Source organism: Delphinus delphis, chromosome 16 (assembly GCF_949987515.2).
Source record: "Delphinus delphis chromosome 16, mDelDel1.2, whole genome shotgun sequence".
In the NCBI taxonomy this organism is placed as follows: domain Eukaryota; kingdom Metazoa; phylum Chordata; class Mammalia; order Artiodactyla; family Delphinidae; genus Delphinus; species Delphinus delphis.
This window is the reverse complement of record NC_082698.1, coordinates 13580229-13593751: the sequence shown is the minus strand read 5'-3', so window position 1 is coordinate 13593751 and position 13523 is coordinate 13580229. Positions and strand designations below refer to the sequence as shown.

At 54.1% G+C, this 13523-nt stretch overlaps 1 protein-coding gene across 1 annotated transcript; it reads left to right on the top strand.

Annotated features, from left to right (window-relative positions):
* Positions 1 to 2143: 2143 nt before the first annotated feature.
* On the top strand, positions 2144 to 13057 carry KCNK18 (potassium two pore domain channel subfamily K member 18). Its single transcript, XM_060033542.1, is given in 7 exon segments — positions 2144 to 2363; positions 4730 to 4846; positions 9176 to 9187; positions 12268 to 12417; positions 12420 to 12748; positions 12750 to 12819; positions 12822 to 13057. Coding segments are annotated over 7 exon segments (1134 nt in total).
* The last annotated feature ends 466 nt before the right edge of the window (positions 13058 to 13523 follow it).

Here is a 13523-nt window from a genome sequence, read left to right as displayed (position 1 = left end):
CTTTTCCCTTATAGATTATTACAAGATATTGAGTAGGGCTTCCCTGGTGGCACAGTGGTTGAGAATCCGCTTGCTGATGCAGGGGACACAGGTTCGTGGCCCGGTCTGGGAAGATCCCACATGCCACGGAGCTGCTGGGCCCGTGAGCCATGGCCGCTGAGCCTGTGCATCCGGAGCCTGTGCTCTGCAATGGGAGAGGCCACAACAGTGAGAGGCCCGCATACCGCAAAAAAAAAAAAAAAAAGATATTGAGTATAGTTCCCTGTGCTATACAGTAGGTCCTTAAAGTAGCTAAAACAATCTTGAAAAAGAAGAATAAAGTAGGAGGAATCACTATACCCGATATTAAGGCTTTCACACAATGGAGCAGGGAGGAATATGGGTGGCAATCAGGTGACCCAATGGACAAACACAAGCAAGTCCAACCTGGAAAGGCTGTGGTTACCAAGGACTCAGACCCTTCAGGAATGCGAATTTGGGTCACGCCATTGGGAAATCCATTGAAAGCAGTAAAAGAGGCGGCAGAGGGCAAGGAGAATTTAGAATGAAGAGTGAAGTCAGGAGACAACGAAAATCAGTTGCCGTCCTGAGCTCAACTGCAGTGGAGGCTGTGCGTTGTCCTACTAACCTCCCTTTCTAAGTTTGCCTTCAGGGGATCAATGCAACTTCCTAATAACCACCCAAACTTATCCTTATATTTATCATTCCTCTCCTATGGTTTTTTTTTTTTTTTTTTTTTTTTTTGGTATGCGGGCCTCTCACTGTTGTGGCCTCTCCCGTTGCGGAGCACAGGCTCCGGACGCGCAGGCTCAGCGGCCATGGCTCACGGGCCCAGAAGCTCCGCGGCATGTGGGATCCTCCCAGACCGGGGCACGAACCCGCGTCCCCTGCATCGGCAGGCGGACTCTCAACCACTGCGCCGCCAGGGAAGCCCTCTCCTATGTTTTAAATGCCTGAACTGTTGCACCTGCACACCATCCCACCTCACCATTGCCAAAAGTGTAACAACTGGATGGCCACCTTGAGCCAAGAGCTGCCTGCGCGCCATCTCCTTACCAGTGGGTACTGAGCCACCCAGCGCTGAAACCCCATTTAAGATCCTGCTCTCTCAGGTCACTCCCGTTGCCCACTATTGCAGGTTGGATCCTCTGCGAAGCAGACACAGATAGAGTAAGGCAACCAAAAGCTCTATTTATTAGGAAGTAAAGGCGAAGGGAGGAAACAGGATGGGACAAGGGGAGCCTTCATATCACGATGCAGACCTGACAAAATCTCTGGCAGACCAACAGAGAGTGAAGATTTCGGCTTGGAGGAGTCCGGCACGCGGCAGAAATGGTTAAGCTCTTGTACCTCACCTTGCTCAGCCATTGGACAAGGGCTTCCCGGAGAACAGGGCCTGAAAGCTGAAGCAAACCCCGAAAGAACGGATAGCTGGAGGCTGTCAGGACCCATGCTCCTTGAAGTGCATGGAGAAACCTTTCATGAAGGGGAATCTAAACACCCACACATCTCCACATCCACCATGTGGGGCACTTTTTTTTTCCTAGTGGCAGAGGCAAGGCACAGGGGAGCAGGTCCCATTGTATGTTTACTTTTCAGGTCCCTGCTTAAGTCATGTCTGCTAACACCTGATTGGCTGGAGCAAGTCACGTGGCTTAGTCCAATGCTAAGGAGGAAGTATTCTCTGCCCACCCTGAGGCCAAGGCAAGTCTGGGTATGCTAGAGGGGAATGAAGAATTGGGACCAATAATTAGATCCACACAGAATAAAGGCCATTTGTAAACTGTGGAGCTCTGGCCGCACTAATTACTATTATTTCTACCTGTCCAAGAGTCAGGGTACCACAGGCCAAAGCAGCAACCACCACGCATTCCTCCCAAAGCCCCTGAAGGTCAGCTCTCAGGCTGGCCAGGCTGCTGGGAGCGCACCTGCCTGGTGGATCAATAGTAATTTGAGACACTAGGGGGCGCACTATCTGAGAAACTCTCAGGAACTGAACGCGCAAGGAGTGCCGCCTGCTTCCCAAGTCCTTGGGGGAAGCGCTGGAGCCGGACCATTCTCGGGGCACACCCCCCTCCTCCCTGGCGGGACCTCTGGGCTCCTCCCTCTTCCAGCAGCTCCTGTCCTGCCCACTCCTGGGAGGATGGAGGCTGCGGGGCCGCCTCAAGATAGGAGGTGCTGCTGGGAGGCCCTGAGGAAAATCTTCCCTCGCCTCTGCTTCCACTGCTCCCTGGTGACATACGCGCTGGTGGGTGCCGCGCTCTTCTCAGCCATTGAGGGCAGCCAGGACCTGGGGGCAGATGACCCGGAGTTTGAGGAGTTCCTGGAGAAGCTCTATGACATCTTGAAATGCAACAGAACAGGTAGGTGGCGTACCTGGGCAGGGCGGGCCTTTTCTCTCTGGGTAGAGGCAGGCCCCAGAGAGGAGAGAACTGCCTTGTAGGAAGCTGAGTCTGGGAGCCCTCTGCTTGCATCCTGCCCACTCCTGGGCAACCTTAGGCAAGTGACTTCTCTCTGGGCCTCAGTTTTCCCCTCTGTAAAATGGGGGTGGGAATAATGGACGGCCTCTCAGGGTTGATGTAAAGAATGTAGGAAAAGTGCTGAGCACCCAGTGGGCTCTCCCTTCCCTTTGCCTCAGTTCCCAGCCCCACCCAGACCGGCAGGCTCTGAGGAGGATGGATTGCTGGAGATTTGATGAGGTGGGGTGGGGTGGATGGGTGACCAGATCTGGAGCTGCGGGTTCCTAGGCTGGTCCTCAGAACTGCCTGCCCCACCCCATGATTCAGTTTACAAGGACTGGAATTCAAGGAACAATCCAAATTGGGCTTGGACTGCCAAGATAGTAGCCTGCCCCCTGCTCTCCTACTTCTTGTTTCAAGTGGCCTTTTTTTGTGGTCGGACTCAGGGGAGGACGAAGGTGTTGTGAGAAGAACTTGGGTCCTGGTTTCAGTCCCAGTTGCTCTCCCAGCTTGCTGTGTGATCTGGGGCAGATTGCCCTCTCTGGGTCTCAGTCTGCCAGGGAGAAGAAGGCCCACAATCTCAGGCCTGCCAATCACAGGGACCCTGTGGGAAGCAGATGAGACAATGGACATGAAGCCTCTTGGAAGGCACAAGGCACTTTATATATGTCCTTATTGCTTTTCATTCGTATTTGTCACTTATTTCCATACTGTCTCCTAAAGGTTGGAAAGATGCATTCAACAAAGCAAGATAAAATAATAGAGAGTAAATAAAAGATAAAGGAAAAACAGACTAAAGTTCAAGGGAAGAACAGGGTCCTGTGGTATGACAGGTCCTCAGCCAGGCTGGCAATGACCCCTCCAACCTGTGGGAGGTCCTTCCAGCGGGGGCGGGCCAGAGGCTGATCACAGGTGGCAGAGTCTCCTCTCCGTGGAGGGTCCTACTCCTTCTCTCTGCATCTGTGCCAGACAGACACAAGCCGCCTCAGATGACCCAGGAGATGCCATCAGACACTCTGAGCCATCACTGGGTCCAGACTGTCAACAAGTTCAGGGCTTTCCAAACCTGGCCACGTGTCAGAATCATCCAGGGAGCTGGTCTAAAATACACATTCCCAGGCTCTTCCCCAAACCCACTTAATCAGGATCTCCAGGACTGGGCTGGGAATCTTATTTTTAAAAAGTTTCCTGGGTGATTCTGATGCACAGAATGGTATAGGAAAACGGAGCTGGTCCATCCGCATTTTGTACTGATTTTCACTGGAGATGAAAATGTTCAGTAAGTGCTGGTTAGTGCAGACCCTGTGCCAAGTGTTTTTCATGCACTGTCTCACTTGATCCTCACACCCACCCTATGAGGGGGATATGAATTGTCCCCCTTTTACAGATCAGGAAACTGAGACACTGGGAGTTAAACAACTTGCCCAAGGTCGCCCACTAGAAAATGGAGCCAGGGATTCAACCCCAGACATTTAGATTCCAAAGCCATGTCATGCTGCCTCCCCGATGGGGAAACTGAGGCTCAGAAAGAGGCCTCTCGTCCACGGCTACAGGAACTAGTCAGGGTCAGAACTGGGTCTAGATTGCAGGTGTCTGGACTCCCAGGTTGGTGCCCATTCAAACGCGTGGTGACTTCCTGCTGTGCCAGGCTCTGTGACATCTTCTTACAACTGTCCCAGCTGGCAGGTGACTTCTGGGATCCCTAAAACCCACTGGCTGCCAGGCCAAAGGTACCATTTGGACACCTCCCCGAGAAACTAGGGCCCCCAGGCCTGCTTCTGCCAAGTCTTCCCAGGTAGCCTCAGCCAGCTGAGCCCAGTATGATCACCACACTCCATCAGGCTTAATGGCTTCCAGGAGTGCATACGGTTTGCAATCACGCAACAGCCTGCATTTCATAAAAGGCTTTTTCTTTCAGTTCTCAAGACCCGGGGAAAGAGGCAGAGCAGAAGTTAGTAGGCCCCTTTGCAAGGCTTCGAAAGTTCAGAAAGGCCACAGGGCAATTCCATGGCTGAGCTCAGGCCGGACCCCTGTGGGCCTCTCTCTGGGGTGCTCAGCACACAGGGTTATGTGGCCTCCTAATCTCTGCAGGTGCTGGAGCAGTACCTAAACTGCAGAGACATTGAACAAAGGGTTCTGAGATCCTCCATTTAGTGTTGATGAGGGCCGCAAGGCAGGGGGCGTGGTCCCTGGGGAAGACGCCCCTTCCCCTGGGCAGGACCTGTTTTAAAGGGTGTAACCTCTCTCACGCCAGTTGTCTCTTTCTGGAGTTGAGGAAGGTAGGAAGCGGGGTCTCGGGAAGCTGCTGCAGAAGGTGAAGCCCCAGTGGTTTAGCGGGTCTGCAGACCGGTCCTTCCTGAGCTCACTCTTTTTCTGCTGCACAGTGGGTAAGTCCAGGGACGAGGGCAGACCTGTGAGAGAAAGCTGGGGGTGGGGGCAGGGGAGAGGGGGACGCGGACCCTTGGTGGGGATGAAGGGTTCGATTCATTTAGTGCAAGAAACAGCTGTGGAGTGCCTACCCTGTGCTCAGGGAGACGGCAGTGAGCAGGGCTGCCACTGGCGCATTTGTGCAAATGAGAAGAGGATCCCCTTCCTTCAGGTGGGCATGGCCCCATTCCCCGGGCAAAGGCCCCAGTGAGCGAGGTGTGGGCTGCGTTTTGGCTTCTTCTTGTCTCCCAGTGAGTGCTCTTGTACAAAACACAACCTGCAGGGTACCTGCCTGCCTGGGTTCCTGGACTCGGGGGCAACCAAACGTGGTCAGTGCGATGCGCTCAGGGTATGGCGGGAGCACAGCTCCCCCAGCCTTGGGGCTGGGGAGTGGGTTTCAGAGTCACCAGCATATTGATGGCGGCTGGCTCCAGGGGAATGGAGGAGGGCACGGCGTGGAGAGGGAGGACGGTGTGCCAGAGCAGGCCCGGAAGCGCCAACGATGAGGCAGAGGAGGAAGGGGACCTGCAGCGCTAAGGAGAGCGCCCAGTTGCCTGCAGGGGCCGTGCTAAGCTGCCTCCTTTAAAGCCCACAGTGAATCAGGTCGGGGCCCCAAGCCCAGAGAGGTGACGTCAGGGGCCAAGGTCGCGCAGTGAATGGAGCTGGTGCCCACGAGAGCTGTTGAGACTCCAAGTCCAGTGGTCTTTCCCCAGAGTAGGCTGCCAGCTTTGCAGGTCTGCGGGGTGCTGTGGAGACTCTGCTTACCCCTGCTCAGGGAGCCCCAGGGAGAGCCTCGCCCTGCCTGGAAGCAGGGGCCGCTCAGATTCCTGTGTCCCTATGGAGTGGATGACAGTGTCCAGAAGGGAAGGACTTGGAGAGAGGAAGGAGCTGGCCTCGCCCTGTTCCCTGCACTTGCTTTGTACGTGTCTCCAGCCTCCAAGCAAGGGAAAGACTCCTGTGTGACACATTGTCCCAGCGAAGTCCTTTCCGGAGCCCCAGGCAGAGGGGAGGGTGTGGAGGCAGAGCTGCTTCCCTACAGTGAACACTTGCACGTTTTAAGATGGGCTCTGTGGACCCTCAAAGCCACAGATCCTCCTCTCGGTGGCTACACAGAGGGTGGGCTCCTGTGTGACACCGCACATTGGAACTGGGCTGTGGAGATGGCCTTTGCTTCTTCCCTCCCTCCCTTCCTTCTCTCCTTCCTTCCTTCCTTCACAAATACCGAACGCCTATGATTGCAACAGCAGCGGCTGCGCTGGCTAACGCATGTGTATTTATTTATTTACTTGTTTACATCTTTATTGGAGTATAATCGCTTTACAATGGTGTGTTAGTTTCTGCTTTATAACAAAGTGAATCAGTTATACATATGTTCCCATATCTCCTCCCTCTTGCGTCTCCCTCCCACCCTCCCTATCCCACCCCTCTAGATGGTCACAAAGCACCGAGCTGATCTCCCTGTGCTCTGCGGCTGCTTCCCACGTGTATTTAAGACTCATCAGGCTCCCTTTTAAGTTCTTCGTGGTGATTAGCCCATTCACACCTCGCAACAACCCTGAGGTAGCTGTTGTTATTATTCCCACTCTCGGAGGCAAGGCAGGTCCACCATTTTTGCAAGGGGACACAGCTCATGTCTGTCTGGGTCCAGGCTGTCTGGGTCTTAACCTGAAACCCCACTGCCTCTCTCTGTAAGTGACTTTTTCTGTGCCTGGCATGGGGCTGAAATAGCTGGATGCCTCTGAGTCTAATGGAGGCGGGAACAATGAACAGCTAAGCGCACAGACGTGCTCAAGAGGAGAAGCTTGGGCTGTGGAAGTGGGTGAGACAGGGTGGGGGAGGGTGGTCCTGACTTTTGGGGATGGGGGAGAGGCTTGTCTGAGGAAGTGACATTTGAGTGGAAGGATCTGTGGAGATGAACCAGGCAAAGAAGGCTGAGAGGGCTTCCCTGGTGGCGCAGTGGTTGAGAGTCTGCCTGCCGATGCGGGGGACGCAGGTTCATGCCCCTGTCCGGGAGGATCCCACATGCCGCGGAGCAGCTGCGCCCGTGAGCCATGGCTGCTGAGCCTGCACATCAGGAGCCTGTGCTCCGCAATGGGAGAGGCCGCAACAGTGAGAGGCCCGCGTACCGGGAAAAAAAAAAAAAAAAAGGCTGAGAGAGCTTTCCAGCAAGGCAGCAGGCAAAGCTCCGGGGCTTAGAGGCCCCTCTGAGGTAGAGACCACTGAGGCTGGCGGGCTGTGAGAAGCGGGGCTGGTCTTGCACTCAGGCGCCGTGTCCCTGGGCCAGCATCGGAGGACCTTCTAGTAACTAAGGGCCCCAGCTTCCCTCTGCGGTGCAGCAGCAGGGTGGGCCAGGTGCAGGGGCCAAGCCAGGCCTGGCAGGAGCCACCCCTGCCGGTGATGAGGGGGTCACAGGAGTGGAGGTAGTGGAGCTGCCCTCGGCCACAGGTCAGGGGCTCCTGGGTCAGCGTCCCCACCAGGAGTGTGACTCATTGCGCAGCCCCTGCCCCTCTTGGGCAGTGAAAAGTACTGGGGCCCCATCTTCATTCAAGAGAGCATCAGTTCAGGAGAATACCGATCCCCGGGGGGCCTGAGCTCACAAAGGCCATGGCTGGGCACTCTTCCCGGGGTCCCCTCACACTCGGGGTAGAGGTGGAGCACAGTGGCCAGCTGCGGACTCTGGGGGCCAGCCACCTTGGGTCAGAGCTGTGTGACCTCCAGTGAGCAATTTAGCCCATCTGAGCCTTTTTCCCTAATCTATAACTCCTCCCAGACCTGCCTCTGAGGGTCAGCGTGAGGGTCAGCTGCGACTGACAGAAAACCCAACACGGTTGGCTTAAACTGCAAGGAAAATGTGTCACCTCCCAAGTAGGAAGTCCAGTGGGGGACAGCCCTCAGGCTGCTTGATGTGCAGCTCAGCTGTGACATCGAGTATCAGGTTCTCTCCATCCTGCTCAGCGGGTCACACGATGGTCACCAAGGTCCACTTCCCATCCGGGCATAATTGCATCTCATAGAGAAAAGGCTGGCTGTCATAATCGGCAAGAAACTTCTGGGAAGCCTCCCACCCCCCAAGCCAGTCCCTGGCAAGGGGATTGGATTACCAGGATGACTTAGACGGATCGGATCTATCTCTAAATCAGGTGAGAGAGAAGCAGCGTTCCAGGGAAAGATGGGGGAATGGCTGCTGGGTGAACAACCTGTGCCTACTGCAACACACTTTCTTAAATGGGCACATATGCTTGTGTCCAAGGGCGCCCCCATGTGGTTTCTTTCAGAACCGGTCTCATTCACCTGAATGTTGATATCCAAGCAGGGACAGGTCAGGAGCAGAAAGAGTAACAGTAACTTAATAGCTGCACCACCGAGCGCTTACCAGCACCAGGCGTTGTGCCAATGTGCTTTATATGCATGATTTTTTTTTTTTTTTTCGGTATGCGGGCTTCTCACTGCTGTGGCCTCTCCCGTTGCGGAGCACAGGCTCCGGACGCTCAGGCTCAGCGGCCATGGCTCACGGGCCCAGCCGCTCCGCAGCATGTGGGATCTTCCCGGACTGGGGCACGAACCCGTGTCCCCTGCATCGGCAGGCGGACTCTCAACCATTGCGCCACCAGGGAAGCCCCTATATGCATGATTTTGTTTAATTCTCATGACAGCCCCACGAGGTAAGTGCTGTGACTGTCCCGTTCAGCAGTGACCTTGGGCTCTGGGAGGGAAGTCGTTTTGAGCAGGGTAGAAGCAGGGCACAACTGGCCTTTTCAGGGACCCCAGACCTCCAGGGAATGCTTTGAGGAACAACATTTACAGGGGATCAGCAAGCGCAAGGAAGAGACTGGAAGCAAGCGGGCTTGAGAGTATGGGGTTTTGTTAGGTTTTTTCTCAAGAACAAAAGGGGACTGATCTAAGGCAGCGTTTTTTAGCCTTGGCACTATTGGCATCTTGGACTAGAGGATTCTTTGTGGCGGGGACTGTCCCATGCATTCATTGTAGGATGTTTGGAAGTATCCCTGGCCTCTACCCACCAGAGGCACCCACCTTTTCCCCTGCTGTCTTCGCCAGTTGCAACAGCCAAAAATGTCTCCAGACATTGCCAAATGGCCCTTGGGGGGCAAAATTGCCCCCTGTTGAGAACCACTGATGTAATGCAATGGTTATTAAAGCGTGGTCCCTGGACCAGTGGTGTGAGCATCGCTAGGGAGAACTTGTTAGAGATACAAATTAATTTCCAGGCCCCATCCTAGATCTACTGAGTCAGAAACTAATGGATGTGGGACCAGTGATCTGTGTTTTAGCCAGTTCTCCAGGTGATGCACGTAGATGTTTGAGAAGCACTCTCCTGGGGCAAGTGTTCTCAGGCCAGGCTGCATATCAGAATTACCTGTATATCTTTTACACGCACCCATGCCTGGACCCCACACCAATCACGTCAGACTTACTAGGGACAGACCCAGGCATCAGTATTTTTCAGAGCCCTCCAGGTGATTCTAATGGTAGTCCAGGCTATGAACCACTGACCTAACGGAAATGCGTTAGCTTGGTTCATATCCCAAGAAAACGATGCTGCCACTCATGGTACAAGTCCACTAAGACATCAAGCCATCCAGTAATTACAACTGGAAGAGGACTGGGGAAGGTTCTTTGCTGCGCGTCATCAATAACGGTCCTGCTGGTAATACTGCTTCCTGTCCTGCATCTCTGGGTCACCTGAAATGCACCTGACCTTTTTGCTGAAAAAGGGACCCCTGAAAGGTATGAGGTTGGTCAATCCCCAGTCATTCCCAATTGGATCAGCCCCCTTGGATTAGGAAGTGTATGGGCTGTTAAATCCTCACAGGCTAAGTGGCGTGGACTGATGGAATTGGAATATCGGCATGCATTATAAGAAATAATATGATTTTCCATAATGCGTTTTAGCATTCAGTAATTGGGTAGGCAATACATTTCCTTCATAGGGGCCTGTGCTCTCTGAGACTTACTTCCTTGATGCGTTCTCTGCAAATGTGGCATGTCCTCTGGACTGTAAACATATTCCACCCAGAGGCAGCCACAATGACTTTGTTTGTAATCCACTAAACCCACCTTTGCCAAGGAGAGCATGCATGTGGAGGGAGGTCTTCAGGTGAGGGGTGCCCACAGGCTGTGGGCTGTGCGACTCCGGACGTGTCACCTGACTCCCCTGTTCCTTGTCTATTAAATGCAGTAACGACGGTGGTTGCCAGCATTAGGGGTTCTGCTATGTGGGAAATTCTGACTCTTAAAGGCAATTTTCTCCATAAATCCTGTAAGAAATGTGATATTCTTTCCTTTAAATAAAATAGATCTCACCCTGGGACTCCATCCTGGAGGCTGGGGGGCTTCCACTGGGGAGCCTCTCCTGACTTTCCTAGGGGTGCACGAGAGCTGGGGGCTTCCAGGCAACATCTGGAAAACAGGGTGGCTGCCTGCCCCCGGGCCCTGCTGCTGACACCCCTAAGGACTGCAAGGCCTGTGACAATCTCAGGAGCAGGGATATTTGCTGACACCGGGGCCTAGGCTCCTGAGACTCCACGGCCAGGCCTCTCTGAGCTCCTGCCCCACCACGAGGGGCTCCAGGCCCCCTCCTGTCTTCCCCGCTCCGGAGAATCTCTCCTCACTCTCCACAATCACCCTGGCTAGAGCGAGCTACTCCCTGGTGTGCCCGAGGCTGCCGTGGTTTTAGCATTTAAGGGTTTACCAGAACATGAGACTTTCAGTCCTGGGCACATTGGGCCGCTGGTCATCCTCTCCAGGGCCCCCCTCTGTCCCCAACCCCCTCCCTCTTCCTGAGATCCCTTCCCACCCCAATCTCCTCAGTGCTTCTGGGCTTTCCCCGAAGCCTGGACCAAGATGCTGTCCTGAGGTCATTTCTGCAACCTCCTCTCCCTGAGGGGAGGGCTGAGCTGCTGGAGACCTGCAGGGAACGGGGAAGGGAAAGAGAGGCAACAGAAACCCTGGGCACCCCCTCAGAAAGTCCGGCCCTGCGGAACAGCCTCGTGTTTCTGATGGGGGGTTTAGCCAGTGCAGGCTCACTCCTGAGCTCTTGGGTCCTGCTGGACAGGTGGGGAGCTGAGTTCAAGGCTTTGCTTCCTGCTCGACTAGGAGCCCCCAGAGGGCGTGACCTCTGCCTGTTCCTCATTGTATCCCAATCCCACCCACGAAAGCCTGGCATAGAGTAGGTGCTCAATAAATGCCCATCCAGGATGGATGCCTGTGTTCTAATCTGTTGGTCTGCTCTTACACATCTTGTTACTGATCTCCACTTGTACTTGCATACTCACGAGGGTGGTTATTTGATTCATATCTGCTTTGCTCACCACTGCGTCCCAGTGCATGCAGTAAGCACTCACGTGCACAAACAATATGAACGCACAGAGAGTTCACCACCCCTGCCGTCAAATGGTACCTCATGGGCGCAGTCAGGGTGGCGTGGAGTGCCCTGGAAGGGGTGCACAGTGATGGGACCTGGTGAGGGCCACAGCCCTCTTCCAGAACCGTGATGAAGATGGGCAGCCTTGCCCCGTGCGTATGCCTGGAGGGCGGAGGCTGAGGCCAGAGTTTGCACAGGAAGCTGCAGCCCTGGAGGAGGTTGGGGCTTAGCCAGCCCGGGAATTGCCTTCCAATTAATTTACATAATTGGGCTGGGGTTTTCTGTATTAGTCATCCTTTATGACACCAAAAATTAAACATAGGCATTAAATACAGAGCTTCTCCCTCTTTGTTGAAGGCAGTGAGCTTGCCCACCCCAGAAGATCCAGCGACTTGTGCTGTGGGGTTCCACATTCCTCTGATCCTGCCCTCTCTAGACACGGGGGGGGCGGGGCTGGGGTGATGGGAGCAGGGGGCTCCTGAAGAGCACGGAGGCTTCAACCTCTAATATTTCCTGTTTCTATGAATTTGACTGTTCTAGGTAAACTCATGTATGTGGAATCATAGAATACTTGTCCTTCTGTGTTTGGCTTATTTCACTTAGGATAATGTCTTCAGGGTTCATCCGTGCTGTGGCATGTGTCAGAATTTCATTTGTTTTTGTTTTTTTGCGGTATGCGGGCCTCTCACTGTTGTGGTCTCTCCCGTTGCAGAGCACAGGCTCCGGACACGCAGGCTCAGCGGCCATGGCTCACGGGCCCAGCCGCTCCACGGCACGTGGGATCTTCCCGGACCGGGGCACAGACCCGTGTTCCCTGCATCGGCAGGCGGACTCTCAACCACTGTGCCACCAGGGAAGCCCCAAGATGAATATTTTTAAACATGTTGTGTAAAATGTCATATGCCAGGGAGAGGAAGTGGCAGAAGGTCTCTTTAAAGTTTTTTGAGCAGGGGAGGGGGGAGAGCAGCCGACAATCCCGGGCTCTGTCCTCCTTTTCAGGTTATGGCAACGCCTGCCCTGTCACCAGGCTTGGCAAGCACCTGTGCGTGCTCTGTGCTCTCTTTGGCGTCCCCCTGATGTTCCTGGTCCTCTCAGACACGGGTGACATCCTGGCAACCATCTTATCCATGTCCTACCACCAATTCCAAAAACTCCTTTCCTCCCCTCTCCCCTTCCCAAGTGGCGCTCCGGACCCTCCTGCGAAAGAAGACCTGACATCAATCCCGTAGACGAAGCCATCCCGAGGATTGCCATCAACGACCCAGAGCTCCTGGGCCCCAAACCTGCCCCCTCAATCCCAAGCAGCAACATGGAGCTGTTCGAGAGACTTCTAGCACGAGAGAAAGGGAACACACGGCAGGTGCCCCCTCAGGCCATGGAGGGGAGCTCTTCGTGTCCTGAGCTGGTGTTCGGGAGACTCTCGTACTCCATCATCAACAACCTGGATGAGGCGGGGCGGCAGGAGGAGAGGCTGGGCATCCCCCCTCCCCATCATCACCCTCGTGGTCGTCGCCTACGTTTCCTGTGCAGCTGCCATCCTCCCCATCTGGAGAAGCAGCTGAACTTCGAAAATGCCTTCTGTTTCTGCTTTGTCACGCTGACCACCGTTGGGTTTGGGGACATTGCTTTCGAACAGCCTCACTTCTTGTTCTTCTCCATTTATATCATCGTTGGGATGGAGATTGTGTGCATGGCTTTCAAGTTGGTGCAAAACAGGCTGATTCACATCTACAGAAATGTCGTGCTGTTCTTTGCAAATGGAAAGTGTTACAATCCTGTTAAAAAGTGAAGGCTCTATCGACTCTCGTGTGATGATGCCAGCCCAGCTGGCTGTCTTGCCTTTTGGGGCAGTGTAGTTAGAGCTGGTGGCACGGCAGCCTGTCACCTGAGGCCTCAGAGTCACACCCTGCATGACAGCTGAATGCAGTCTCGAGGCCCTGCAGAGATGTGGCCAATGCCCTTCCTCTCAGGACATTAGACAAAAACTGTCACCATCCTCCAAAGTTCAATTAATTGCCCTGTCTTCATTTTTCAAAAGCCCCACCTAATGTAGATGAAACCACCTTACAGATGTCACTGGATTTCTTGCAACATGAGAAAAAATTTACCTTTTGTTTTTGCAATTTGTACTTTCAGCTGAATTAAAATCTTCCTGAGCTGCTCCCCATTTACCCTTGAGGAAACAGAGCTAGACTGAGCCACCTCTTTTCTTGGATGAGCGCACGCATGGGATCAGCCCCATCCCAGCCCTTGTA